This window comes from Carcharhinus amblyrhynchos, chromosome 11 (genome assembly GCF_965287045.1).
Source record: "Carcharhinus amblyrhynchos chromosome 11, sCarAmb.v2.hapA, whole genome shotgun sequence".
In the NCBI taxonomy this organism is placed as follows: Eukaryota; Metazoa; Chordata; class Chondrichthyes; order Carcharhiniformes; family Carcharhinidae; genus Carcharhinus; species Carcharhinus amblyrhynchos.
This window is the reverse complement of record NC_137334.1, coordinates 40931065-40957988: the sequence shown is the minus strand read 5'-3', so window position 1 is coordinate 40957988 and position 26924 is coordinate 40931065. Positions and strand designations below refer to the sequence as shown.

Genomic DNA, 26924 nt, shown 5'->3' with positions numbered 1-26924 from the left:
CACCCGGACTCGATTCCCAGACAGAGTCTGCACGTTCTCCGTGTGTCTGTGTGGGTTTCCTCCGGGTGCTCTGGTTTCCATCCACAATCTGAAGGACGTGATGGTTAGATGGATTGGCCATGCTAAATTCTCCCGAACAGGCACTGGAGTGTGGCGACTAGGGGATTTTCAAGTAATTTCATTGCAATGATAATGTAAGCCTACTTGTGACATTGAAGCATTTTTAAGAATAAGGACCCTAATGCACCAGTAATTTACTGTGCTCAGAATACCATAAACAATTCTCATTAGCCTAACAATTAAGTTGTCATTTAAAATTATTTTGTTTGTACTTCTTCCACGTCAGATTTCTAAAACTGATTATTTCTCGGGAAATGCAGTAATTAGTTAAATATTAATATGTATTCAAATCTATTGTTTAAGGCCAAATATTAGCAATTAATCAAAATTAGATATCCCACTATCTATTTCCATAATGTTAATTAAAATAATATGATTGCCTTTTATCTCCCACTCTCTATGGTCACAATGGTGTCCTGCTACTTTACATATTATTTCTTGAATTTTAAAAATGAGTAAATAATTATTTTACTACAAATTAAACCTCTTCTTATCACAATACAAACACATAAATACAAATTCAGATGCCAAATGACACATGAAAACGAGCACTATATAAGTAGGTAAGACTTATATGAAGACCACAGAATTAAACTCACAAACAAAAGGCATGACAAATTCCAGTCATATCAACAAAACGAACCAAAATAAGAGTTTAGGCTTTGGCAAGTGAGCAAGACATGATAAACAGACAATAATTTATATAATAATACAGCAAGAAAGCTATAAAGATTGTATGCAATGTTTCAGTGTACATTTGTACCTTTTGTTAAGATGACACCCTTTTCCCTTGAAACAGCAACTGGCTTAATGTCTTCTGGTATTCCTGGCTTCTTGGCGACTTCTGGCTTCTTGGCGGCTTCTGGCTTCTTGGCGGCTTCTGGCTTCTTGGCGGCTTCTGGCTTCTTGGCGACTTCTGGCTTCTTGGCGACTTCTGGCTTCTTGGCGACTTCTGGCTTCTTGGCGACTTCTGGCTTCTTGGTGACTTCTGGCTTCTTGGCGACTTCTGGCACTTTAATGAACATTGCATTTTAAGATATGTTCAATCCAAAAAATGCTTCATTCAAGACATTTAAAAATATGTCAATACTATATGAAACACACATTGCCGTAAAACTATGAATTTTCTCTACTGTCAGTGCACATTTACTTGGTGAACTAAGAGAGTATATATTTGTCAATGTCTGTTTGATGGCTTGAAAATTCTGAAGATTTTCCAATAGTAATATACCAGGCTTGTTCAACTATAATCATTCATGTAATTGACTAAAATGTTATTTCTGGTGGATCACTACACATTGGGACACTGGTATAAAATAAAGGCCGAAATTCTCCTGTCTCGCTTGCTGCGGGAATCGTAGCGGGACAGAAAATTTGGAGGATGATTCAAAGTCCGTTGAGCTCAGGTGGGAATTTCCAGTCTTGGGGCGCCACAGCCTAACAATCCTACCCAAAATCTTCAAAATAATATTTAGATTTATTTGGTTGCATTTGAAAAATATGCAACCAAATGTCGAAAAGATCGAACAGATTGGAGTTCCTTTCTCTAAAAGAAGAAAGACTAATTATGAACGGATTTGATAGTGTGTTTCCACTTGTGGAGAATCCAAAATGTGGGACAATGAATATAAAATATCCAAGAATAAACCCAATAAGGCATTTAGAAGGAGCTTCTTCACTCAATGATCAGAATGTAGAACTTTCCAATATACAGAATAACTGAGGTGATTAAAATGGACAATAATAAGCAAATGCTGACTGGGCTGTTTCTATGCTGTAAAATTATACTGAATTCTGTGCATCTTACAACTTCTACAATTTACACAGATATAACATGAGCTTCAGAATCACAAGGTTATTACAGATTCATTGACAAATTGATAAAGAATCAAAGAATAACAAGAAGGATTAGAAATAAAGTTCTGAAGAAGAATAGTGCATGTCCAGGAATAGAAATAACTATTTTTGTTCTAATGGTATGAGCACACGTCGCTGTGTTAGAAGACGGTCATTCTACTTTTGTACCTTTTGCTGGTGCTACTTTATCTCTTGGAACAATGGTTGGCTTTTCTTCTGGTTTTATTGGCTTCTTATGGACCTCTGGCACTTTAAATGACATAATGCTTTTAAGATAAGATTCATTCAAAGAACTTACATAAAAATTCAAAGACATATAAACAGTAAGTCAAGAAAACATGACAAATTGGTAGACAAACTAGCATAAATCTATGTTTTCTTATGAATGAACATGACTTGGGTGAGATTTTCTTGCCCTCCCTCAGAGTGTTTTCCAGAAATTGAGCTGGCTCGCAAATGTCAGTGGCATTTTGCATGTCCTGCCCATCCCGCTGCCTTCATCAGGACCAGAATATCTTGCCAGCCAGGACAGCTGGAAAATCCCACCCTTGTATCAAGACGAAAATGATTTTCATGTTGTGATAGATTATGTTTTTAACTGTTTCACATTCTATTGTCTGACAAAAATAAGACATTTTTGTCCAAATTTTCTAACAAAATAATCTAATCCATGTTGTAAGAATGGTGGTATTGAACTAATAAATATTGTTGGAGTGTTTTTATTAATTGAAAATATACTCTTGATAACTTTGGAAATCTTTCAATGTAGTCTGTACAAATCAAAATGTCTCAGATTATTTTCAAATTTGACATCAAATTAACAAAAAAATCATTTTCCCTACACTCTGGAGTTATTACTACATCAACAAAACATACATAATACAATGTTGTAACAAAACAAATAGACTGACATATAAAAACAGAGATGATCAATTCTATATTTCAGATAGGGTACGAAAAGATTTCAGGGATGACTATGAAAATAGAAGCTGTTTTCTGTTTAATAATATGAAGATTTTGTCACACTATTTAGAAACTAAATTATTGTAAGTCATTCCATTGCAATGTACCTTCAGCTGGAGGGGCTTCCTCTTTTCTTGGAACAGTAACTACTTTAATTTCTTCAACAGGGGCCTTCTTGGGAACCTCTGGCACTTCAAAGAACATTATTGTTTCATTAGCCCAAATAAATAAGCACAGCTTTCATGATATTACATTAATTGAGACCAGATGAACACATCTAAGAGAGTGAAACACTAGCACGAACGTCTTGAATGTGCAATGAAACTAATAAGTTAGACAGCTAGAGTTCTTATATACATAGTTTACTGCAATTGAGCAGTAATTGGTAATAAGTTTTCTTTGCTAACAAATTTTGAAAAAAAATTGTCTTTACAAATGAGTTTAATTATTTTCTAGTTCACGCATTAATTTAAATGTTTTCAATCACACTTAAATTTAAATAATCTTAAATTTTTCCAAGTCAAGGTCAAATCATTGGTCAGACTAGATTGGGCAAAACTAAAGGTAACTAATATTGGTACATCCTAAAGAGTTGGAAGTCAAATTGTTAATTTTAAACATGTTTTATTTTCATCTCAAAAAAGACAAACAAATAAACAAAAGATAATGACCAAAAAAAATCAAAAACATAACATACAAAGTTCAACAATCATTGTTATTTATTTTATACCTTTGACAGGAATGACTGCTTCTTTTCTTGAAATAGGGGTTGGTATCATTTCTTCAGCCACAGGCTTTTTAGGAACCTCTGGCACTTTAAAGAACAATTGTGTATTAAGAGCAAAGTAACTCAATAAAGCACACATAATTGTGAAGATGTTAAACAATAGACAACATGAAACACAAATGACAAGAGATACAAATATAGGATTTCATGCACATTTGCAAATACATGATCTTTAAATCAGAAGGAGATTTACTTGCATGAACACATACTCTATTAAGGCAATTGCACATCAACTGCGATAAAGAGGTTTTACATTAATTGGGCACAGTTTCTTCTGTGCATGGTTAAGAAAAATCTGTATTGCACTGTCATTAATTTATCTATTTTACTTTAATATCACAGATAGACAGAGAAAAATATACTTCAATGTTATTTTCATCAACAAGCTAAAACTAAAAGACCAGCAATTTCCCAGAATTTGATAAAGGCCAATGGTGGGCTGGAGAAGCAGCGTTGAAGCTGCCAATAGAAACATCAGTTTTCTCTGACATATAGGGTTGGACATAGGGGGAAAAAAGAATCAAGAGGCCTGTCTTATTAGGTAACAATGGCAGGGTGGCCTCTGATTCACATGCCCACCAGCAACTTAGTCCTTTGAAGATTGTGGCACCATTTTTAAAGCAAAGAAGTTCACACGAAACCCCTTCTCCGCTTGACACTCCTTAGGCTTTGCCCCTGACATTGCTTGGAAGTGCCCGGGCAGGACCCTCACCCACAAGTGATGCTTGCCAGATACACACCTTGGGAGGCCAGGTGGGTTCCACCCAAAGTGAATGGACTTTCTGATGGTGTAGGTAGATTGATTCAGGCGTTGAGGCTTGATAATTAGATGTTAATGTATTTGAATGATGTTCTCAACTTTCAATGTTGGGAAATGGCTATGTCAATGATGGAAGGGACAATCACGTCACGTATTTATATCGGTGTGAAACACGATTTGAGAGTTCTCGTAAGATTTTCTGGGCCCTCTGCCAAACATGCCTGACAGGAGTGTTAACATAAGCCTATTTGTGACAACAATAAATAAACTTTAAAAAGCGTGAGCAAAAAGTCCTGGCCAAAGGATGAGTTACAGGTTCACAATTTATGTATATTTGTTAGCCCATAATTTTATTTTAACTTTTCAAAATCAAAGCAATATAACACTAACTGAAGTAGAATTCATTACACATTTAAGTTTCTGTATAAATGGAAATATTTTGGCTATAATTCTCTAAAAAATGATGAAATGTCTTCTCCAGCAGTAAATGTGATGCAATTCCTGCAGGTTGGCATAAGCGAAGGAGGCAGTGCTCGGGCTCTGTCTAATGATGTGTCTAACTATTAAGGTGGGGTGGGGGGGGGTGGAATGTGTGTATAGCTACAATGGCCTCAGGGTCCCACATCCCCATCACGGTCATCACATCTGATCTCCGTTTTGGAGACCTGTAGTGATTTCTGCTGGTTTCACATCACACAAGATGGTGTGAGCATTGAGCTTCCCTGAGAATTCAGCTTAAAGTCTTTTCTGAATACTTAAGTCACTATTAATACATGCTAATTTAAGGGTATGAACCAGATTATATCGCCAGCTGGGAATGCGGGGGGAAGAAGGGAAAATCTCAAAATGAAATCTCCCTGTTGCAAATCCCGTTATGGCCCCTCTCGGGACCATAACGGGAGGGGTCCGTTATGGGACCCACAACGGGATTTGTGCCTGCATTAGCAAGGTCGAAGAATCACCAGGTTTAAGTTTAAATTTTCTTTTAACTCATTCAAAAACCTTTCCCAGCATGGTTGTTTTGTAATGCAAAGCACATATATACAACACTTTAACAGAACATTTTTTATACAAAGAACAGAAGGACAGTCTACATCTGCAGAACAAACAGCACCAAAGTAAGACTGAGGTTCAAGAGATGACCACAAAATGCAGAAACTGTAATTATAATGGCAACAACATACTGTCATTTCGAAGAATAAAACGTTACAAAAACATCTCGTATTTATCTCTACCTTTTGCTGGAGTGATCTCTTCTTTTTCTAGAATAATGCTTGGTTTCTCTTCTTCCATTACTGGCTTCTTACGAATCTCTGGTACTTTAAAGGACAATTGTTTAAGATCAGATTCACTTAAGAATGTATGTTATATGACAATGAAGATACGTAGAAAGAGGTTAAGATACAAAGCATAAGTGACAGATGAAACTAATGCAAGACATCACAATTCAATATATTTTATCAGTTATGTATTACTACTCAATCAATTAAACAATAACAAATATCAGCAATGGGCGGAATTCTTCCAGCCAGCTCCAGAGGGTTTGGTGGTGGGCGGATGTGGTGAATCTAGTGGAAGACAAAAAAATCCAAGGAAAATCATGTTGCAATTCTCCCAATGGGGCAGGAGGATGGGGGTGGGGGATGGGGAGGGGAGTTTAATAGTGGGTTGCACTACCTGCTGGTAAATGGCACAAATGTTATTTGCATTCATTTGCATCTCATGAACTCTCATCCAAACAGCAAACCCACCACCCCCACAGCTTCCCATCAGGCCTTTCCAGCTTCCATCATACCAGTGGAAATGTCAAACCCAATTGCTAATTAGTGACGTGCATAAGATGGTCCTCAGTTGTCCAGACACTTCGGGGTCAGTGCAACATTTTGCTCTTGTGCTGCGCTGCTCCTGATGCACTGTACACCACTCTGCCCTCCATCTCCATGCTGAGCTGGACTCCATGGACATCACCATGCTGCTGGAACCTCCTATATCACCAGGTCAGATAAGTACTGAGGCTGGGGTTGAGGAGTACAGGGGTCTCCTTTCCCCAGTGCCATCCAGCAGTGTTTATCTTTACAGGACTGTGCTGTGGGATTCATGCAGCTATCACAATAAAGTTCTGAAGTTTGGGATGGAGTGGATATAGCCTGACAAAGGCTAAGACAAGGAGAGCAATATGGAAGGAGGGCTGTACAAGGGTGGGAGGGGTGGAGGGGAATGGTGAGGGCTTAGGATGGCTGGCAAAACAGTGGGCAAGAAGGTAAATGATGAAGCCAAACAACAGAAGGAGGACCAATGGTATGAAAACTGGACCCCAATAAGGTTGCATGGAAAGCTCACAATAAGGGGATCAAAGGAATACCACATCACTTACTGGAAGGGGATGGATAAAGACTCCAGAGATGGTGGTTGAGATCAAAGAGGGACATGGATGCCTCACAGGTGATGGGCTCAGGGGTGGAGGGGGAGTGGTTGAATCAAAAAGACTTCTTCTTGAAGCTGCTGGCCTTTTCCCTCTGGGTTGCTGACGTCCTGCACAGTGAAGGCAAATGGGCTGGAGAGAGCGATACGAGTGAACAGGACCGGTGTTTAAATATAGCACCAGGACTTTTGAACTCATCAGCAGAGGGCAAACGGATGAATCAGCTGCCAGACAACCAGGAAAATTGAGGGGGGCGCGTTTGTGTACAATTAATGAGATTCCAAGCACTGAATCTGAGGTGGGATCTCACCATTCTGGTTGGCAGGACAGGTGCGCTCGAGCAACCCTCCAAAGCACCTAGTCTCAACATGGAAGAATTCCACCTGAGGGTTTGTTAACAAAATATATTTCATGCAATTATAATTCCTTTGCTGACCTTACACTTAAAGACAAGTTTTCACTTTTTTTGTCAAAGTAAGTCATCAAATTATCATGCAATAATTAAAATTTTATTAAATTCAAAAATTTTAATATTTGAATTCAGTAAAGATCCGAATGTTCAAGCTTACAGACTAAAGTCCAAATTGCACAAATATTAGACTTCTGTTAAAACTGTTTAAGACAAATTTACATAGATTTTAAGCATGAATTACAGAATGCCATGGTATTGTAGCAGATTGTCACTCATTATGAACATGTAGAAGACAATTATCATCAATTAACAAGAAACACTAAAAGAAAACACACACTGCAACATATTAGAAGACAACAAAAGGTAACATGGATCATAACTGAAGACAGAATACTTTTACAAGATTGTTTAAAAAAAAACTTTTTATACCTTTGGTTGGTATAATATCTTTTTTGGGAACAGGAACAGGTTTAATTTCTTCAGGAATGGTCTTCTCAATGAATTCTGGCACATTAAAGAACATTATTAATTTAAGATGTAATTCAAAAATAGTTATAGGCTAACATTTAACAACAAGCTAACATGGAACTAACAAGAGACAAAAGATGACAATATGAGGTGAACAAGACACAGAAATAAAGTAAATTACTTTTCATAAGAATTCATAAAGAGAAGTTATCTAAGTGCATGCAAAATAAACATAAATATCTCAGATTCATGACCAAATGGTGAAATAGGTTAGATACAGCCTTCTATTCTCTGGGATTTGGGTTGAAACCCAGTGCAGAGAAATGGAATGTGCTTGGTTCTAAATGTTATATGTGAAATTAATTGAGAACATTTCAATGTGTTTTATAATGGACACAGACCCAATTGCAGAAAAATGTCTCACGTTGGGCACAAAATCGTAAATCTCAATTGTTGATACAAACAAATTGGAATATGCTCTTTTGAGGTCATGGCTAAGAAATATTATTGAGCAGAGAAGGGGGATTTGACTATCTGACTCATTTGCTTTAAGTCAAAATTTTATATTCCATTTTTTAGTTGGTCACTACTGTTGTGTATATTTTGAATTAACGATTTTACTCAAATTATTGCCATGGTGTCATTTGTAGCACAACATTCTTAGGTTGGGATCCATAGATTTCAAGTCTTTCTTTCTGCAAGATCGATAATTACACATTTGTTTTCAACTTACTTCTCTTCTGTTTCTGCTTTGGTTGTGTCTACTAAATCTTTACCATTTCAGTTTAAATATCTAAGTATGTTAGCCAATTTAATGTTACATGTGCCTCTTTTTGCAAAGATGCATTAAACTCTTTACAAACTAAGTTAATTCACATTAAAATTAATTTTCTTGCACGAGTAGCATTTTCTGGTGGTGGAGTTGGCAGCTGGTGGGATCTTCCAGTCCTGCCGATGTCTATGTTGTTCTGTATTGCTTGTCCATCTTGACATCAGGGAATCTGCCACGGCTGGGGGGAATGGGAGGGTGGGGCGTGGAGAGGGGGGCTTCAGTGGACGGGAAGATTCCACTTACAGGAAGGGCCGTAAAATGCCAGCCAGCATCTCCAAATGTAATGACACAAGTCAGCATGTAGTCGCTGAAAAGTTATTAATATTTTTAATAATTTGAATTAAACAGCACAAACTCACCGTAAATTGTAAATATGAATATTCAATATCAATTGCTATCATATTATCACACAAGGGTTATGGCCAGAATTCTCTGACCTCTTCCGGCAGCTGGGATTCTCCAGTCCCACTGCTGTGAACGGAGATTTGGCTGAGCGCCAAATTCTCTGTACCCATTGGCCACAAGGTCAGGACATGTGAGCCCGGACAACTCTTAGCTATATTTCCAGCACTTTACAACATTTGTTAGAACACCATGACAATATGACAGAACACCACAACTTAGTTTAATGCACAAAGACAAATAATGTTTTTAAGAAGAAGCTACAAAAGCAGTGTCTCAGTAAGAATTTGCGTGATCTATTGGGGCAGCAAGGTGGCACAGTGGTTAGCACTACTGTCTCACAGTGCCAGAGAACTGGGTTTGATTCCCGGCTTGGGTCACTGTCTGTGTGGAATTTGTATGTTCTCCCTGTATCTGCTTGGATTTCCTCCTACAGTCTGAAAGATGTGCTGGTTAGAAGCATTGACCCGAACAGGTGCTGGAGAGTGCTGAGTAGGGGAATTTCACAGTAACTTCATTGCAGTGTTAATGTAAGCCTTACTTGTGACTAATAAATAAACTTTAAAAAACTTTTTAACAAATATTGTTTTTAAGAAGCTACTAAGCAGTGTCTCAGAAAGAATTTATGTGATGACCGAAAGAAGTCAGAATCATTTCCAGTACAATGGAAATGATACATGGTTTCATATATAAGAATAAACTCAATTGACACCTTCTTAATTTTATACCTGGGGTTAGAATGACCTCTTCTCTTCTTGTGGTGGTAATTGGTTTCACTTGTTCAACAACTGTCCTCTTAGGGATTTCCGGAACTTGAAAGAATATTTTTTTTAAATCATTATGATTCAACCAATAACATTTATATAGCTTTGAAGATGTACAAAACATACATAACATGACATAACACGATAACATGAAACATACACAATAAAAGTAACTAACATACATGAAATGCTGAATAGATTGTTTTAACAAACATTGTATTACTATCATGTTTTATATTCATTAAATCTCCCTATAAATGTGAAGGTTCATGATCAAATTTACATTTATTTGATACACTATCATAGTAGTGTATCAACATATTTAGCTACTCCTGTAACAATAATAAAGAAATGCGCTAAGTGCATTGGCTCAAGTTTTCCTGGAAAAATGGTGAGCTGATAACATACTTTGTTATAATGAAAATTGAGACACAAAAAAGTTGTGATATGAATTATAAATTGCCATAACTTGATTTTTTAAAGACATTTTGCTCCACTGTTTGACTCACAAACCACATCTTACCCTCAACAGCCTTGATATTTTAGCACCTTATTGGAACTTGCACTTTGAACTTAAATTAAGATTGGCACAGATTGTTAGGGCTGGGAACTTAACAGTGTAAGTACTCTCTTAACTGTATGATGATTGTTTGTGTAACACCAGTCTCATTGGTTAAGAAGATAGACTGTTGTTCCTGTCATTCACTTAAATCCTATTATGCCTCATTACCCTAACCATAATGCTTTCAGCTTGCACTTTCTGCAATTTATGGGACAAAAAACAATTCATCTGAAGGGTGCAGGAAAAAGTACAAATAATTGTGCACACAACAGGATGCCTCATTCCAGCAAGATTTGGGCCAATATATGAGGTTGCAATGGACGAAGTGACCAGCATAAAGATACAGACATGGAAAATACATGTAACATTTAAATAAGAAGCAGATTTGAAAATAGTTGTAATAGTAAGAATAAGAGATTAAGGATGAAGAATGTTGATGTAAAATCTTCTACGAATTTGTTTTTACCTTCAGCTGGAACAATCTCTTCTCTTGGCACTCTGATGGTTTTAACTTCCTCGGGAATTGGTTTCTTAGGAACTTCTGGTACTTGAAAAAAATTTAAGCAAGAAATTATGACATGAACCACACAGCAGACAATGCTGACGTAAAGCGATATTTTTCCTTGCAATGACAAACACTAAATCGCCAAGATAACCTTTGCATGATTACTATTTCAAAACCTGTGCAGACACCGAGTGAGACATGGACAGAGAAGAATTGTTACATTTATTATTTACAATACATGAGAAACAACATCTAAACTAGCTTATTAGCACTTTAACTATCTTTTTATTGTTGCCTATTTTAATAAATTTCCCTGAATACATTTTCCCTTTACAAGCTTAACATTAAATATAACTTTTTTCCCAAAATACTTTTATGGAAGAATAACCAAGGTATTCTGACTTGTGACAGAGACCTGGCTGCAGTTTTAAAAGTAAATGGTGGATAATACTGGTGATCTGGGTGCACTGATACCATCATATTAAAGTATTTCTTTGCTATCTTTGTAAATTATAAACAACTTAATTTCACTGTTTATATTTTTCAAATCAAATGATTCATGTTGCAACATAGTAACTGATTTTAAAATTGTCTTAAATAGTGGGTTTGTTTTCATACAGGTGATTCTACGTTACATATAACATGTATATTACATATTAGGGCGGCGTGATGACACAGTGGCTAGCACTTCTAGGGTTCAATTCCAGGCTTGGGTCGCAATCTGTGTGGAGTTTGCACATTTGTCCCGTGTCTGCATGGGTTTCCTTTGGGTGTTTCAGTTTCCTCCTGAACTCCAAAGATGTGCGGGTTACTTTGATTGGTCATGATAAATTACCCCTTAGTGTCAGAGGGATTACGAGGATAAATATGTGGGGTTATGGGGATAGGACCTGGGTGGGATTGTTGTTGGTGCAGGCTCGATGGGCCAAAGGCCTCCTTCTGCACTGTAGGAGTTCTATGATTAACTCCAAGATATTAACTTTACATTCACCTCATTGCTTGAAATAACATTTTCATCTAAGCATTGTAATGAAAATGTTGAATTGCTGGTTACTTAAGTCAAAGAGCACGAGTAACCTAAACAACAAAACAAAATTGTGTTATAACTTCACTACACTGTAGAGGAATGGTAAAATCTATGAATAGATATAGAAAGTGAAATTGCACTAGTCGAAACATCAAAGAAATTGCTTTGATTCGGGCTGAAGCACCAAGCATGGAAAGTAGCTATCATTTTTATTGTAAAAGAAAGAACAAAATGCTGTATGATGTAAAGATAATGCTGGTGTCTGGATCCTGAGTGGTCTTGTACCTTTTGCTGGAGCAACCTTTTCTTTTCTTGGCACAACAGCTGGTTTTACTTCTTCAATAATTGGCTCCGGACCAACCTCTGTCACTTTAAGAAAAGGCATGGTTTTAAAAAAGTATAATATTGCCTGATTTATCATGCAAGCCAAGGATTAGAAACAGATCTTCTGATCTGTGCATTTTGATAACTGCTTGACTATACTCAACAAGTGGAGACATTAAGGTCGGTTTTTGTCTCTTATTAGATGTGTGCATGGTGAAAGGCGCAAGCATTTATACAAGTTACTGGGTAAACCTACCCAATTGCATATCGACCATAATTTGCAAGAGTGAGTCAAGTGAGAGCATAAAATGCACTCACCAAAGGCAGCTCATTGATTAGAAAGTGAGAAATCAAGTGCTTTAGCAGCTTCTTAAAGGCTTACAGTGAATATGCTTTTTTTGTGACCCAAGCAGGGAAGCGACAATCTGAAGCTGCAAGATGTCTGGGGACAAGAAGCTTTCAAGCAAGACCAATAGATTTTCAGATACGTCTGTAAGGGAGCTGGTGGACATTCAAAATAGAAACAAGGTGGTGCATTTCTCCCATACCCCAGCCACAGAACTTAGTCCCAGATGGAAGAATTCCGCCTGAGATACTCTATGACAGTTTCTGGGTGCCAAGGCAAAATGGTGAATGAACATGATGAAGTGTGGTAAAATATATTAATGCATTAACCACTATTGCCAGGAACTGGTTGCAATGAACAAATAAACTGAGTGATTTCACTTGGATTGCTACTTCACGTTGCATATTTTCTCCATGGATCCACAGAACTCTATCTTTACCACAATACAAATAACAATCCTTCCCTTTTCCACTTGCTCCAGTTATCTGGGGAAGGCTTAACTTCACCTCTTCTCTGAAACACTCATACTCTCAAAATCTGCTACTGCTCTTACAACTATGTGTCCTTCCTGGCCACATTTACCACTCCTCCCACCATCCAGCACATTTTAAATCATCTAAACTCTTCTTGCAACAGAATCAAACTTGATTCTAGAATATAAGCAAGGAAGTTTCTGTCTTATCTAAATAGGGGATGCAAAAAAGAATCTTGGCATTGTTAAACTTCATCATGACTAAACAAGCTGACTCATCTTGGGCTCTAAAACGGGTTTTACTGATCAAATCTTTTTGATCAGTAAAAATTCAATCCTATTTACTCTCTGAACCATCAGGAGTTTCCATGTTGTCTGAACTTGCATCTTAGCATTGTATTTGCTGGAAGAAGACATTCCTTATTCAAATTAATAATTTTGACAACTGATACTACAAATGAAAAAATGGCAGTAACTCTAGTGGGAGCCAGCAAAAATCAAACTACCTTTAAAATTATGTTTTGCAGGTTTCCTTCCCTAAAGGACATTAGTGAACCAGATGGGTTTTTCTGACAGTCAACAAAGGCTTCATGGTCATCAGGAGATTTTTCATTCCAGATATTCTTTTTATTGAATTCAAATTGCACTACCTGTCATGGTGAGATTTGAAACGGGTCCTTAGAACATTAGATGAGTTTCTAGATTAATGGTCTAGTGACAATACCACTAGGCATTGCCTCCCCCATCATGGGAACTAAGAAAACAATAGACTTAGGGCGGGGTTTTACGGCCTCGATCGGGGGAGACCGAAAATTCCCACCTGAGGTCAACGGACCTTCGCCCGCTCTGATTCTGTGGTAGAGCTCCAGCCTTACTTTCTAAATTGATGACATAACAAATTAATTACAATCATCCCTCCATGGATTCAAATATTCCAGATTAAATCCCCAATTATTATGTTAAAGCAAAAATAAAACACTTAAAACAATAAATGAGCATGACACATAAAGACAACTCACAACAGAATGAAACATAGCATAAAATAAAATCAATAAATGCCACAATAAGCATCACCAACAACAACAGGGTTCTGATTAGAACACATAAGATGATTATGAAGAAAAATCATGCTTGCATTCTGATATGAAGTTGATAGTAAATGATATATGAATGAAGCTTGCACAAAATTCCTCAAGGTAATAATATACCTTCTAATGGAGAAACCTCCTTTTTCCTTGAAATAATGGCTGGTTTTGCTTCTTCAATAACTGCTTTTTTAGGGATCCCCGGCACTTTAAAAGAACATTGATTGTTTAAAGACTTGAGTAAATGAAGAAAATATACAGAATGCATTAAAGCACCAAAGAGGACAACACACAACAATCTCTACTGTAACAATAACATAATTGTAAAGCTGTACCAGTTATTGGTACTTATGTATGTAATGCAATGTCAATATGAATTTGAATCACTGACAGAGTTAATGGAATATTTTTACTTCCTTGTAACATATCTGCTAAAATATAACACAAAAAGGCTCCTTACTCTTTTTGCTAACAAATGAAACATTTTGCTGAGTCTTATTCCAATATCATCATCACAATTTTTCTTAAAATATTTCATAATTTTTTTCAAATTTTCAGTTTTTTTGAAAGAAGCTTCACTCCAATTTAATCCATCTCTTAGCAGAATATTGAAGAATGCTAATACTATCACAATATTCATAATTTGTATGTACACAGATAAGAAGAATGATCACAACACTCATATTCACAACAGTTGAAAATTAGTTTTTTTAAGCAACAAACAGTCAATTTTTCCTTTGAAACATTATGAAAACAAGACAAAATTGTCACCTTTGTGCCAAGACGAAACTACCATACCATATGGGAAAATGTTTATATAAAATTTTGTATTTTTGTACCTTTTACTGGAACTGAAACTGGTTCTTCAGGAGTAGGTTTCCTTTGAACCGGAACTGGTTTCCCAGGAGTAGGTTTCCTTTGAACCGGAACTGGTTCTTCAGGAGTAGCTTTCACAGCAACATCTGGCATTTTAGGAATATGTTTTATATTTAGCAAAAGCTTATTAAAAAGAATGACATTTATTTAAACATCTAATGAAAATCACACAAAGCACGTGACAGACAAAGGCAAGCTCTACAGTCCTGCCACATCCAACTGTGAATAGTGGTGGACAATTAAAGAGCACACTAGAGCAGAAGAGCTTGTAGAGCATTCCCATCCTCAATGATGGAGGAGCCCAGCATCAGTGCAAAAGATAAAGCTGAAGCATTCATGATAATATTCAGCCAGAAGTGCTGAGTGGATGATCCATCTCAGCCTCAACCAGTCTTCAGCCAATTTGATTCACTCAACACGATATCAAAAAACAGCTGACAGCACTGTGTACTGCAAAGGTTATGGGCCCTGACAATGACTGCACAATGTTTTGCACCTCAGATACAGAACCCTGTTGATGTCCAAATTCAGCAAGATGTTGACAATATCCAGGCTTGGGCTGACAAATGGCAAGTAACATTTGCTCCACATAAGTGCAAGGCAAGGACCATCCCCAACAAGAGAGAATCTAACCATCACCCCTTGATATTCAATGATATTACCGTCACTGAGTTCTCCACTATCGACATCCTGGGGATTACCATTGACCAGAAACTGAACTGGACTAGCTACAGACATACTGACGCTAAAGAGCAGCTCAGAGGCTAGGATTCCTATAGAAAGTAACTCATCTCCTGACTCCTCAATGCCTGTTCACCATCTACGAGGTACAAGTTAGGGATGTGATGGAATATTCTTTACTTGCCTGGATGAGTGCAGCTCCAGCAATATTCAAGAAGCTCTACACCATTCAGGATAAAGCAGCTTCCTTAATTGTCAATCCATCCACAAACATTCACACCTTCCAACACCAATGCACAGTGGCAGTAATGTATTCCATCCACAAGATGAACTGCAGGAACTCACCAAGGCTCCTCAGACCGCACCTCCCAAATCCATAACTATCACCATCGAGAAGGGTAAGGGCATGTGAACACCACCACTTGTAAGTTCTCCTCCAAAATCTCTCACCATCCTGACTTGGAAATATATTGCAATTCCTTCTCTACTGTTGGGACAAAATCCTGGAACTCTCTCCCTACCAGTGATAACAGTCCACACCATGTGGAATGCAGTGATTTAATAAGGTACCTCACCACCACGTTCTGAAGGGCAATTAGGAATGGGCAACAAATGTTGGCCTATCCAGCAATGCCCACACCCCAGAAATAAATAAAGAAAAGATTTTCACATGGTGAGTCACCAGGTACAAGTGGGCTATAGCCAGGTCAGGGGATCTGGGAAGCATTGGTGCTAGTTTGCCAGATGGTGAGGTTTCACAAACGTTCTGCTGCAGATGACTCAGATGAAGATTTGGTGGGACATTCAGAAGAAGGCTCGTAATTATGCACAATGAAATTCTTGGTGCATAGGCAGGTCAGTCAGAAAATATAGCCATGCTCTACTATGTTATGGCGACAAAATGTCACAGCCCCATCATTTGAAATCTTCAAGGCCTACCTTTAGATTATTTCCATGTAAACATTTCCATTATCAGGCCTACGATTTCAACAAGTCATGACTAGTTTAACTAACATTACACATATACACGCTGGTGGAATATGCACATTAGTCCATGGTGCTGACACAACAAAATCAGAAGCAGAAGAACCCTGGCCACAGTCACTTCCATGGACACTGTCAGTGCCAACATCATCCTGTTCCGATGTTGCACTTGTGGCTGCAATAGATAGTGGATTTCACTGAGGATATACGTAATGAATTGGACATGTCTAACATACTGGTCCTCATGCTCCCATTGAGAGTCCTTCTTCCGTCCTTGACTCTCGTTTCCAGCAACTTGTTCCGCTTAGAGATCCTCAGTTCATTCACCCTGTCATGTCATAGTTCAAGAAGATGCTGGGCCCATACCTCTGATTAAATGATTTGTGAAGAATCCTTCAAGTCAGGACCAAGTCCTTCATCAAGTCTGGAAACCCGCTAAACCTTTCGACAAATGTTGTACAGCCAATAGAAATCAATCAACTAACTTAAAAGTAGCTGCCGATCCCTTAACCATGTACCATTGCTAAATGCCAAATGGCTCACAGTGTGAGCTTAAGAGAGGCTGCTGATTGGAGTGTTCAGCTCTATATTGGCAGCACTTGTATCAAGTCAATGTTACATGCTGACTGATGTCTACTAATGTCTCACAGATGCTCCCTGCATGTGCTCTAATACCCTCAACAAAATGTGACAGCGTGGCTCGCACCAGAAGTGTAAGCAAGTCATTTTGGAGAAAATTGGTTCTTGTAAAGCATGGAAAAGCAAGCATTAAGGAGCTAAACTTCTCAGCCTCTGCATCTGAATGCTTAGCTAATAATAAGGACATTAATCAAAATTTTTTCTACTTCAAACGGAGAAATAGCACAGTACAGCAATGGAATGGCACAAATGCATCAGCAAACAATTGAAACGACAGATATTGTAAAATAAGATTGACAAGTAGCTAAGCACCAGCAGTCTGAAGCCTCCAAAAGAGAAATATTTTGCGTGGTAATGACAAGATGGATGCATGACTTATCAAAAGACAATGCTAATAGACAACATATGGCTCCCTTTGTACCTTCTTTTGGAGCAACCTTCTCTTTTCGCAAAGCTGGTTTCGCTTCTTCAGGAAGAAACTCAGGAACCTCTGGCACTTTAAGAAATTCAATTTTGGACAAAAAAAATCAAAGACTTGCACATGGAACATTTTAACACAGAAATACATTTAGCTTTAAACACAGAAGATCCATCTAATGCACTGCACAGTGTACAATCGTACTCCATTCACACAATAATTTCTCACTTTGTATTGTGATTCTACTATACAAAAACTTATTATTGTCTTAAGCAATCTACTTAATTAGTAAAGCAGCTACAAGACAGGTCAATTACATATGAACCTTCTGGATATTTTAAGGCTATTTCTCAACTAGTCCAAATGATTTCAGTTGTAACTCTTCATATATTTACCTCCAATAGCACTGTGAATATGATTGTTAATCAGATAAAAGGATGTCGAGTGGAGACCCTACCATCTTCCCACCTCCAGAAGTAAGTCCATGGTGGAAAGGCCGATGTGTGGCCCAATTAATGCCCACTTAAGGGTCTTATCCCACCGCTGCTATTTTAAATTACTAGCATGCAGTGGGAAGGGGGTTTGCCATAGTTACGGTCTCTTGTAATGGGGGTGTCTCATTCAAAAGTACTGAGAGTCAGATCGAGGGAGCCAGCACTCAAGGGGGATGGGGATGCCCACTGAGAAACCCCCCACCTTCCTTGCTGCTCAACACCTTCCCCAGTACCATCCCTCCCACCATCACACATTGTTGGCCTGTCCAGGTCTTCGGGTGGGTGTTACATTGGCAGCAGCCACCACTACCAATGTTACCACCATTGTTCTGGTCTCTGATTGGCTGGCAGCTATTGCTGAGTTAATGTTTGCTCCTGGAGTCCTTGATCCCAAGGTAAAACCGCTGCTGACATTGTTGAGTGTTTGTGTGGAGCAAGATGCTTTCCCTAAAAGCGGTGATGATTGGCTCCTGCCATGTTTTCCAGCTGGTAACCAGGGTCCCAACTGCCTCCACAAGATTCCGGCCAGTGTTTCTAATGCAACGTGCCTCTCTACTTAATGGATAAACAAAACTATAATATGCAATATATAAAAGCAGTTTGAGATACATAAAGAACACTGTGAAGAGTTGCAGCTAAATTCATTTAGGCTCATTGAGAAATAACCTTAAAATATCCAGAAGGTTCACGTGTAATTGAAAACATACATGGATGGAATGGTAGTTAATGGAAACCCACTAAACCTTTCGGCAAATGTTGTACAGCCAGTAGAAATCAATCAACTAACCTAAAAGTAGTTGCTGATCCCTTAACCATGTACCATTGCTAAATGCCAAATGGCTCACAGTGTGAGCTTAAGAGAGGCTGCTGATTGGAGTGTTCAGCTCTATATTGGCAGCACTTGTATCAAGTCAATGTTACATGCTGACTGATGTCTACTAATGTCTCACAGATGCTCCCTGCATGTGCTCTAATACCCTCAACAAAATGTGACAGCGTGGCTCGCACCAGAAGTGTAAGCAAGTCATTTTGGAGAAAATTGGTTCTTGTAAAGCATGGAAAAGCAAGCAGTAAGGAGCTAAACTTCTCAGCCTCTGCATCTGAATGCTTAGCTAATAATAAGGACATTAATCAAAATTTTTTCTACTTCAAACAGAGAAATAGCACAGTACAGCAATGGAATGGCACAAATGCATCAGCAAACAATTGAAATGACAGATATTGTAAAATAAGATTGACAAGTAGCTAAGCACCAGCAGTTTGAAGCCTCCAAAAGAGAAATATTTTGCGTGGTAATGACAAGATGGATGCATGACTTATCAAAAGACAATGCTAATAGACAACATATGGCTCCCTTTGTACCTTCTTTTGGAGCAACCTTCTCTTTTCGCAAAGCTGGTTTCGCTTCTTCAGGAAGAAACTCAGGAACCTCTGGCACTTTAAGAAATTCAATTTTGGACAAAAAAAATCAAAGACTTGCACATGGAACATTTTAACACAGAAATACATTTAGCTTTAAACACAGAAGATCCATCTAATGCACTGCACAGTGTACAATCGTACTCCATTCACACAATAATTTCTCACTTTGTATTGTGATTCTACTATACAAAAACTTATTATTGTCTTAAGCAATCTACTTAATTAGTAAAGCAGCTACAAGACAGGTCAATTACATATGAACCTTCTGGATATTTTAAGGCTATTTCTCAACTAGTCCAAATGATTTCAGTTGTAACTCTTCATATATTTACCTCCAATAGCACTGTGAATATGATTGTTAATCAGATAAAAGGATGTCGAGTGGAGACCCTACCATCTTCCCACCTCCAGAAGTAAGTCCATGGTGGAAAGGCCGATGTGTGGCCCAATTAATGCCCACTTAAGGGTCTTATCCCACCGCTGCTATTTTAAATTACTAGCATGCAGTGGGAAGGGGGTTTGCCATAGTTACGGTCTCTTGTAATGGGGGTGTCTCATTCAAAAGTACTGAGAGTCAGATCGAGGGAGCCAGCACTCAAGGGGGATGGGGATGCCCACTGAGAAACCCCCCACCTTCCTTGCTGCTCAACACCTTCCCCAGTACCATCCCTCCCACCATCACACATTGTTGGCCTGTCCAGGTCTTCGGGTGGGTGTTACATTGGCAGCAGCCACCACTACCAATGTTACCACCATTGTTCTGGTCTCTGATTGGCTGGCAGCTATTGCTGAGTTAATGTTTGCTCCTGGAGTCCTTGATCCCAAGGTAAAACCGCTGCTGACATTGTTGAGTGTTTGTGTGGAGCAAGATGCTTTCCCTAAAAGCGGTGATGATTGGCTCCTGCCATGTTTTCCAGCTGGTAACCAGGGTCCCAACTGCCTCCACAAGATTCCGGCCAGTGTTTCTAATGCAACGTGCCTCTCTACTTAATGGATAAACAAAACTATAATATGCAATATATAAAAGCAGTTTGAGATACATAAAGAACACTGTGAAGAGTTGCAGCTAAATTCATTTAGGCTCATTGAGAAATAACCTTAAAATATCCAGAAGGTTCACGTGTAATTGAAAACATACATGGATGGAATGGTAGTTAATGGAAACCCACTAAACCTTTCGGCAAATGTTGTACAGCCAATAGAAATCAATCAACTAACTTAAAAGTAGTCAATGTTACATGCTGACTGATGTCTACGAATGTCTCACAGATGCTCCCTGCATGTGCTCTAATACCCTCAACAAAATGTGACAGCGTGGCTCGCACCAGAAGTGTAAGCAAGCCATTTTGGAGAAAATTGGTTCTCGTAAAGCATGGAAAAGTAAGCATTAAGGAGCTAAATTTCTCAGCCTCTGCATCTGAATGCTTAGCTAATAATAAAGACATTAATCAAAATTATTTCTAATTCTAGCAGAGAAATAGCACAGTTCAGCAATGGAATATTGTAAAATAAGATTGACAAGTAACTAAGCACCAGCAGTTTGAAGCCTCCAAAAGATAAATATTTTGCATGGTAATGACAAGATGGATGCATGACTTATCAAAAGATAATGTGTAATATACAACACGTGGTCTCCTTTGTACCTTTTGGAGCAACCTTCTCTTTTCGCAAAGCTGGTTTCGCTTCTTCAGGAAGAACCCCAGGAACCTCTGGCACTTTAAGAAATTCAATTTTGGACAAAAAAAATCAAAGACTTGCACATGGAACATTTTAACACAGAAATACATTTAGCTTTAAACACAAAAGATCCATCTAATGCATTGCACAGTGTACAATCATACTCCATTCACACAATAATTTCTCACTTTGTATTGTGATTCTACTATACAAAAACTTATTATTGCCTTAAGCAATCTACTTAATTAGCAAGGCAGCTACAAGACAGGTCAATTACACATGAACCTTCTGGATATTTTAAGGCTATTTCTCAACTAATCTAAATTATTTTAGTTGTAACTCTTCATATATTTACCTCCAATAGCATGGTGAATATGATTGTTAATCAGATAGATACCCTGCCATCTTCCCACCTCCACCAGAAATAAGTCCATGGTGGAAATGCCGATGTGTGGCCCAATTAATGCCCACTTAAGCTATTTTAAATTACCGGCATGCAGGGGGAAAGGGGATTGCCATACTTGGGGTCTCTTGTGATGGGGGTGTTTCGTTCAAAAGTACTGAGAGTCAGGTCGAGGGAGCCAACATTCAGGGGGGATGGGGGTGCCCACTGAGAAACACCCCACCTTCTTTGCTGCTCAACACCTTCCCCAGTACCATCCCTCCCACCATCACACATTGTTGGCCTGTCCAGGTCTTCGGGTGGGTGTTACATTGGCAGCAGCCACCACTACCAATGTTACCACCATTGTTCTGGTCTCTGATTGGCTGGCAGCTATTGCTGGGTGAATTTTTGCTTCTGGAGTCCTTGATCCCAAGGTAAAACCGCTGCTGACATTGTTGAGTGTTTGTGTGGAGCAAGATGCTTTCCCTAAAAGCGGTGATGATTGGCTCCTGCCATGTTTTCCAGCTGGTAACCAGGGTCCCAACTGCCTCCACAAGATTCCGGCCAGTGTTTCTAATGCAACGTGCCCCTCTACTTAATGGATAAATAAAACTATAATATGCAATATAGAAAAGCAGTTTGGGATACATAAAGAACACTATATGAAGAGATGCAGCTAAAATCATTTAGGCTCATTGAGAAATAACCTTAAAATATCCAGAAGGTTCATGTGTAATTGAAAACATACATGGATGGAGTGTAGTTAATGGATGTAATGGAGTCTTGCTGGTAAAAGCTCTACGTTGACTCTTTTTTGGGAAGGCCAGCTGAATTAAATGCCAATCAGGTAATCAACAGGGCAGCTGTGGGCCTGTGCTGGAACAAGGACCCCAGGGTAGAACTCGCCCACCAAAGCCAGCAGCCAAAGGCCGGCTGCTCTACTGCTCAGCAGCACCCACATGAGTGGTGGCAATTTCCAGCAGTACACCCAACCAAGGCCTTAATCACTGAGGGATCCTCCACAGGCGGATGATGACGAAGCAGGGGACATAGGACGTGGGGGTGGGTCAGCATCAAGGGGAGGGTAGTGAATCTCAGCAAATCTTCCACCCTTCCCGAAGTCAGGCCCTCAAATCAGCAATTCAGTGGGCACTCATTGCCCACTTAAAGGCCTCAATTGGTGGCAGTAGAGGAAAGTCATCCATGACACTTCCTACCCTGGATGTAATTGGGGCATAGGTGGGAAAGCAGTGGCGTCCCACCCACCACCATCTTGCTTGATTAAAAGTACCCTGGCTACTAAGGCATAACATTAAATTCCACACTTAGAGTCAAGTCGCAAATCCAGCAAAGTCCTGTGCCTTCTTCTTTCACTAAGATATTTAAAAAATACACTATGAATATTTCCATACCTTTTTTTGGAGGCACTACTTCCTTTCTTGAAACTGTAATGTGCGTAACCTCCTCAACAGCATGTTCTTTAAAAAATATTTTGAATTTTAGATAAATTACATTCAAGAAGGTTAACTTAGAAGATGTTTAAAAGATTAAGCAACATATATGGAACAAAAGCATAATTACAACAACTAGAACATAAAGCATAGTCATCTGACACAAAAATACGAGAAGCAGCTCTAAATGTACAACAATAATTACAAATCTTACCAGTTGGAAGTGAAAGAAAATGCATATATACAAAAATTCCCAATTAATTGTTAAACCTGGAATCAAAATATGTTTGAGATGGCGGTGAAATATGAAATCTGTCACACTGCATTATATTTTGTTGGATCTGCACTAAAACCTCTTTTGTAATTAGTTCCTGCAAAAATATAATCACCAGCAATCAGATCTAACGATTGCATCGGTTCTTTGCATCAGTTTTCAAAAGATGATGCTCCTGTCCTGTTAGCAATCTGACAAAAGTGCAATTTGAAGTGCTGCAGTAGAAATAATTCCAGGGTTGGTCTTCAAACATTTTGCTATACCAACTGGTTCAATTTGCCCTAGAGTGCTTACGGAAGAGTTAGTAATCCAAATTATTGAAGTCATATTTTCTTGGCACTTTATGCCATGTAAAGGTTATTAGTCCCGATTGAGTGTGAATCCAAACTTTCTTGCACATGTACAATTTTTAAAAGACACACAATTTTAAATTAGTTCAATAAAATATAAACAAACACAGAGTTGACAGTGTTAAACACTTTGCACAAAACATCAAAAATGATCAGTAATAGGAGTCTACACAGGTAGTAGCAATTAAAAAGTACAAGATCTGCTTTGGTAAACCGCACCAAATCTCAAAGAGTGGTACGTAAATAAATAAGCAAAGGTAAATACAAGAAGCTGGCCTTTGTTGTGAGAAAACACAATAGAAGACTAACAAGATCACAAACAGCTGCTTTGTTGTAAACACAGCACAAGCTCTTTATACCTTTGTGTAGTATTGTCTCCTGTACAATAGGAGTCCGAGGGGGAAAAGCTTGTTCAGATACTTTTTCAGGTATTTTGGCAAATCCAGGCACTTTAAAGAAATTATTATTATTGCAGATTACACCAATTAACAGAAGATATTTATACACATTTAACAAACTATATTAACAAATACTCTGTGCTCTCACATCCTATATTTTGCAGAAAAATGCACTTCAGATGTATATTGGTCAGACAGCAAGAAAACTATCAAATTGTTACCTTTGCTATATTCTTAATAATTCCAAATGGTTCCTTCATGTTTCCAGAATTTAAAATCATGTGTTAAATAATAAGCAGTCTCATGAGAAGTTTATTCTGTGCTTGATGTATAATTTGCAATGAAATGTATTTAATATTTTACAAACTACCTTCGCACTATCAATGTTTCCATATTTTTCTAGTTCAGTTTCATTTTTGGTTATGTTGTGTACAGAAAAAGACACAAGAAAATGTTCAAAGAAAATAGAAGAAAAACTAACACATAGAAAAGGCTTAACCATGATCTGAGAGCACGACTGACAAAAGACATTCGAAGGAAATGCAGCAAAGGCTTATCATACTTAATGATATAGAAGGTTGGACAACATAGATTGAGTTTCACAATTCACATGCTTACCACTTAATAAGGTTTCAGACTGATTAGTTTCATTATTAAAAATATTAAGATTTTAAATTGTTTTAAGTTCAGTTTTCTGTCAAATAACTGGTGGATTTTCTTGGGTTTTTTTTACACAAATTACATAGCAATGAAGTACAAGGTAATTGACCACATTCAGACTTCCACTGTTGAACAAATTATTTTCTAAAATATGGGGACCACCACAAACGCACACACTCAAAGAGACTTAATTTATGCAATAGTTAAGCAAAAATTAAGAAACAAAAAGACGGCAAAGTACATCATTAGTATTGGAAAAGAAAAAGAACAAGAGAGGGACTATTTAAAGAAAATAAATCGTCAAGTTAAAATAATAAAAACACTGAAAGCGCACATTAAAAAGGCACAACACTTCATTTTTGTACCTTCTGTTACATGAATTTCGTCTTCAACATAAATGTCGTCAGTTCTCTTGGGAGCCTCAGGAACTTTAAAAAAGCATTTTTAATGTTACACACTTTTCTTTTGGTTACACAAAGGAATAAAATGCATTTAAGAAATCTGAATGACAACCTATGATGTGCTGATCCCCTTTCAGTGAATTAATAAGCACCAAAGTTGTCAAAAAAAAACTTCTTCTTAAGACTGCTGGATAATGTTCCATGCAATTCCATGAACAGCAGTAGCTATCTAAGGCACCTATCTATTCATTCTTCCTGAATAAGGCAAGATAATAAGTTGCAGCTAGGCAAAAGTTAAAGTCACCATCATCCCAAATAACCAAAGGCTGCTCTCCCTTTTGAAGGGGGAGAGCTGACTGGTGATGATTTAACATGAGGATCACGATGCCTCAGGTGAGGGGCAAGTTTCAGAAAGTAGGGTCTTCATGAATAACCTCAGTTGGTACAGGAATTGAACCCACACATTCGGCACCATTCTGCATCACAAACCAGCCATCTAGTCAACTGACCTAACCGACTAGGTACTTAATCAAGGTAACTCAATTTGTCTGTACCTTTCCAATGGCTGACTTTCTCTTCTTCCACAATCATGTAAGCAATCTCTTCACTTATCTTGACTCTTTCTGTGATTTCAAAAGAATTATTTTTTATTAGCTCATTGCCAGTAACAGATCATATTTCATAAATAACACTTGAGACAGGACAATATATTTTTACAACATAAAACAAGAAATTTCTAAATTTAGTAAAATAATTTCAATTAAAAAGCTTATTTTTGGCAATATACTGTGCCACAGTGACTGCTAATTAAATAATTGAGAAACTGACTTCAGTAAGCTTGACAATAAAAGAAAATTAAATCAACACTGCTAGAGATATTGATATTGTCATTAACGCAAGATTATCCAGACAACCTTACATTTCAACTAACTAGCTCACATGCATGGTCACTTTCAATAAGTTTGCCTATTAACAATCACTCCTGTTTAAAGGAAAGTCTTCCTAAAATAAATCAACAGAAAGAGCAGAAAAGGCTGGTATTTACATAAAAATGCTAAATCTTTCTGAATGATTAACTATTTCAAATGTCAGAATGTAACTGTATATTTTTATTGTTTCCTACATAAAATATACTCAGACTGTGAGCTGATATGAGCTGAAGAAGACTGTGTGTGAAATTTTCTGTTCTCCAATATCCAATGGTGGCAGCCAGACAGCTAAACACGTAAGATCTTCTGCTTTTCAGCCCACGAATTACGCATCTGTGAGACGCTTGGCAAATCTCATGGTGAGGTGGGCAGGACGTCATACACCACACCGTTACTGTATAGAGTCAAAGGTCCTGGTGCTATAGTCAAACGGCATTCAAACAGTCTTTCACCCTCCCCTGGACAGACTTTGATCCTTGCACTCTGGACCTTTGCTCACTGCATCTCCTTGCCTCCTCACTCTAAGTTCTGCTTCCACCTTACCCTTTTGCATTTCAACCCCCTCACCAGTCCTGTCTCCGTCTCATTCCTCCCCATTGGTTATGCCCCTCATGCCCTACCTGGGCACAGCTTGTGCTAAATCAGGGCTGGACTGGATCCACACTCCACACCCAAGCCCACCACCCCCTTGCCTGTTAATATTCTACCCATTCACTTTCCATGGATATTGCCAGACCTGCTGAGTATTTCCAGCATATTCTGTTTTATTAATTTTTT

General features: G+C 38.1%; 1 protein-coding gene across 1 annotated transcript in view; it reads right to left on the bottom strand.

The window, feature by feature from the left end:
- ttn.2 (titin, tandem duplicate 2) overlaps window positions 1-26924 on the bottom strand; it is a 324032-nt gene that overhangs the window by 162939 nt on the left and 134169 nt on the right. The window contains exons 115-132 of the mRNA XM_080198903.1: window positions 25773-25841; window positions 25183-25245; window positions 24119-24208; window positions 23097-23162; window positions 21266-21337; window positions 19563-19640; window positions 17710-17784; window positions 14948-15070; window positions 14232-14315; window positions 12167-12250; window positions 10816-10896; window positions 9752-9835; window positions 7751-7825; window positions 5723-5806; window positions 3671-3754; window positions 3048-3131; window positions 2146-2226; window positions 884-1132 (exon numbers count right to left, since the gene is read on the bottom strand). Of these exons, the coding sequence (XP_080055029.1) occupies window positions 884-1132; window positions 2146-2226; window positions 3048-3131; window positions 3671-3754; window positions 5723-5806; window positions 7751-7825; window positions 9752-9835; window positions 10816-10896; window positions 12167-12250; window positions 14232-14315; window positions 14948-15070; window positions 17710-17784; window positions 19563-19640; window positions 21266-21337; window positions 23097-23162; window positions 24119-24208; window positions 25183-25245; window positions 25773-25841 (1626 nt within the window). The remainder of the gene's footprint in view (window positions 1-883; window positions 1133-2145; window positions 2227-3047; window positions 3132-3670; window positions 3755-5722; window positions 5807-7750; window positions 7826-9751; window positions 9836-10815; window positions 10897-12166; window positions 12251-14231; window positions 14316-14947; window positions 15071-17709; window positions 17785-19562; window positions 19641-21265; window positions 21338-23096; window positions 23163-24118; window positions 24209-25182; window positions 25246-25772; window positions 25842-26924) is intronic.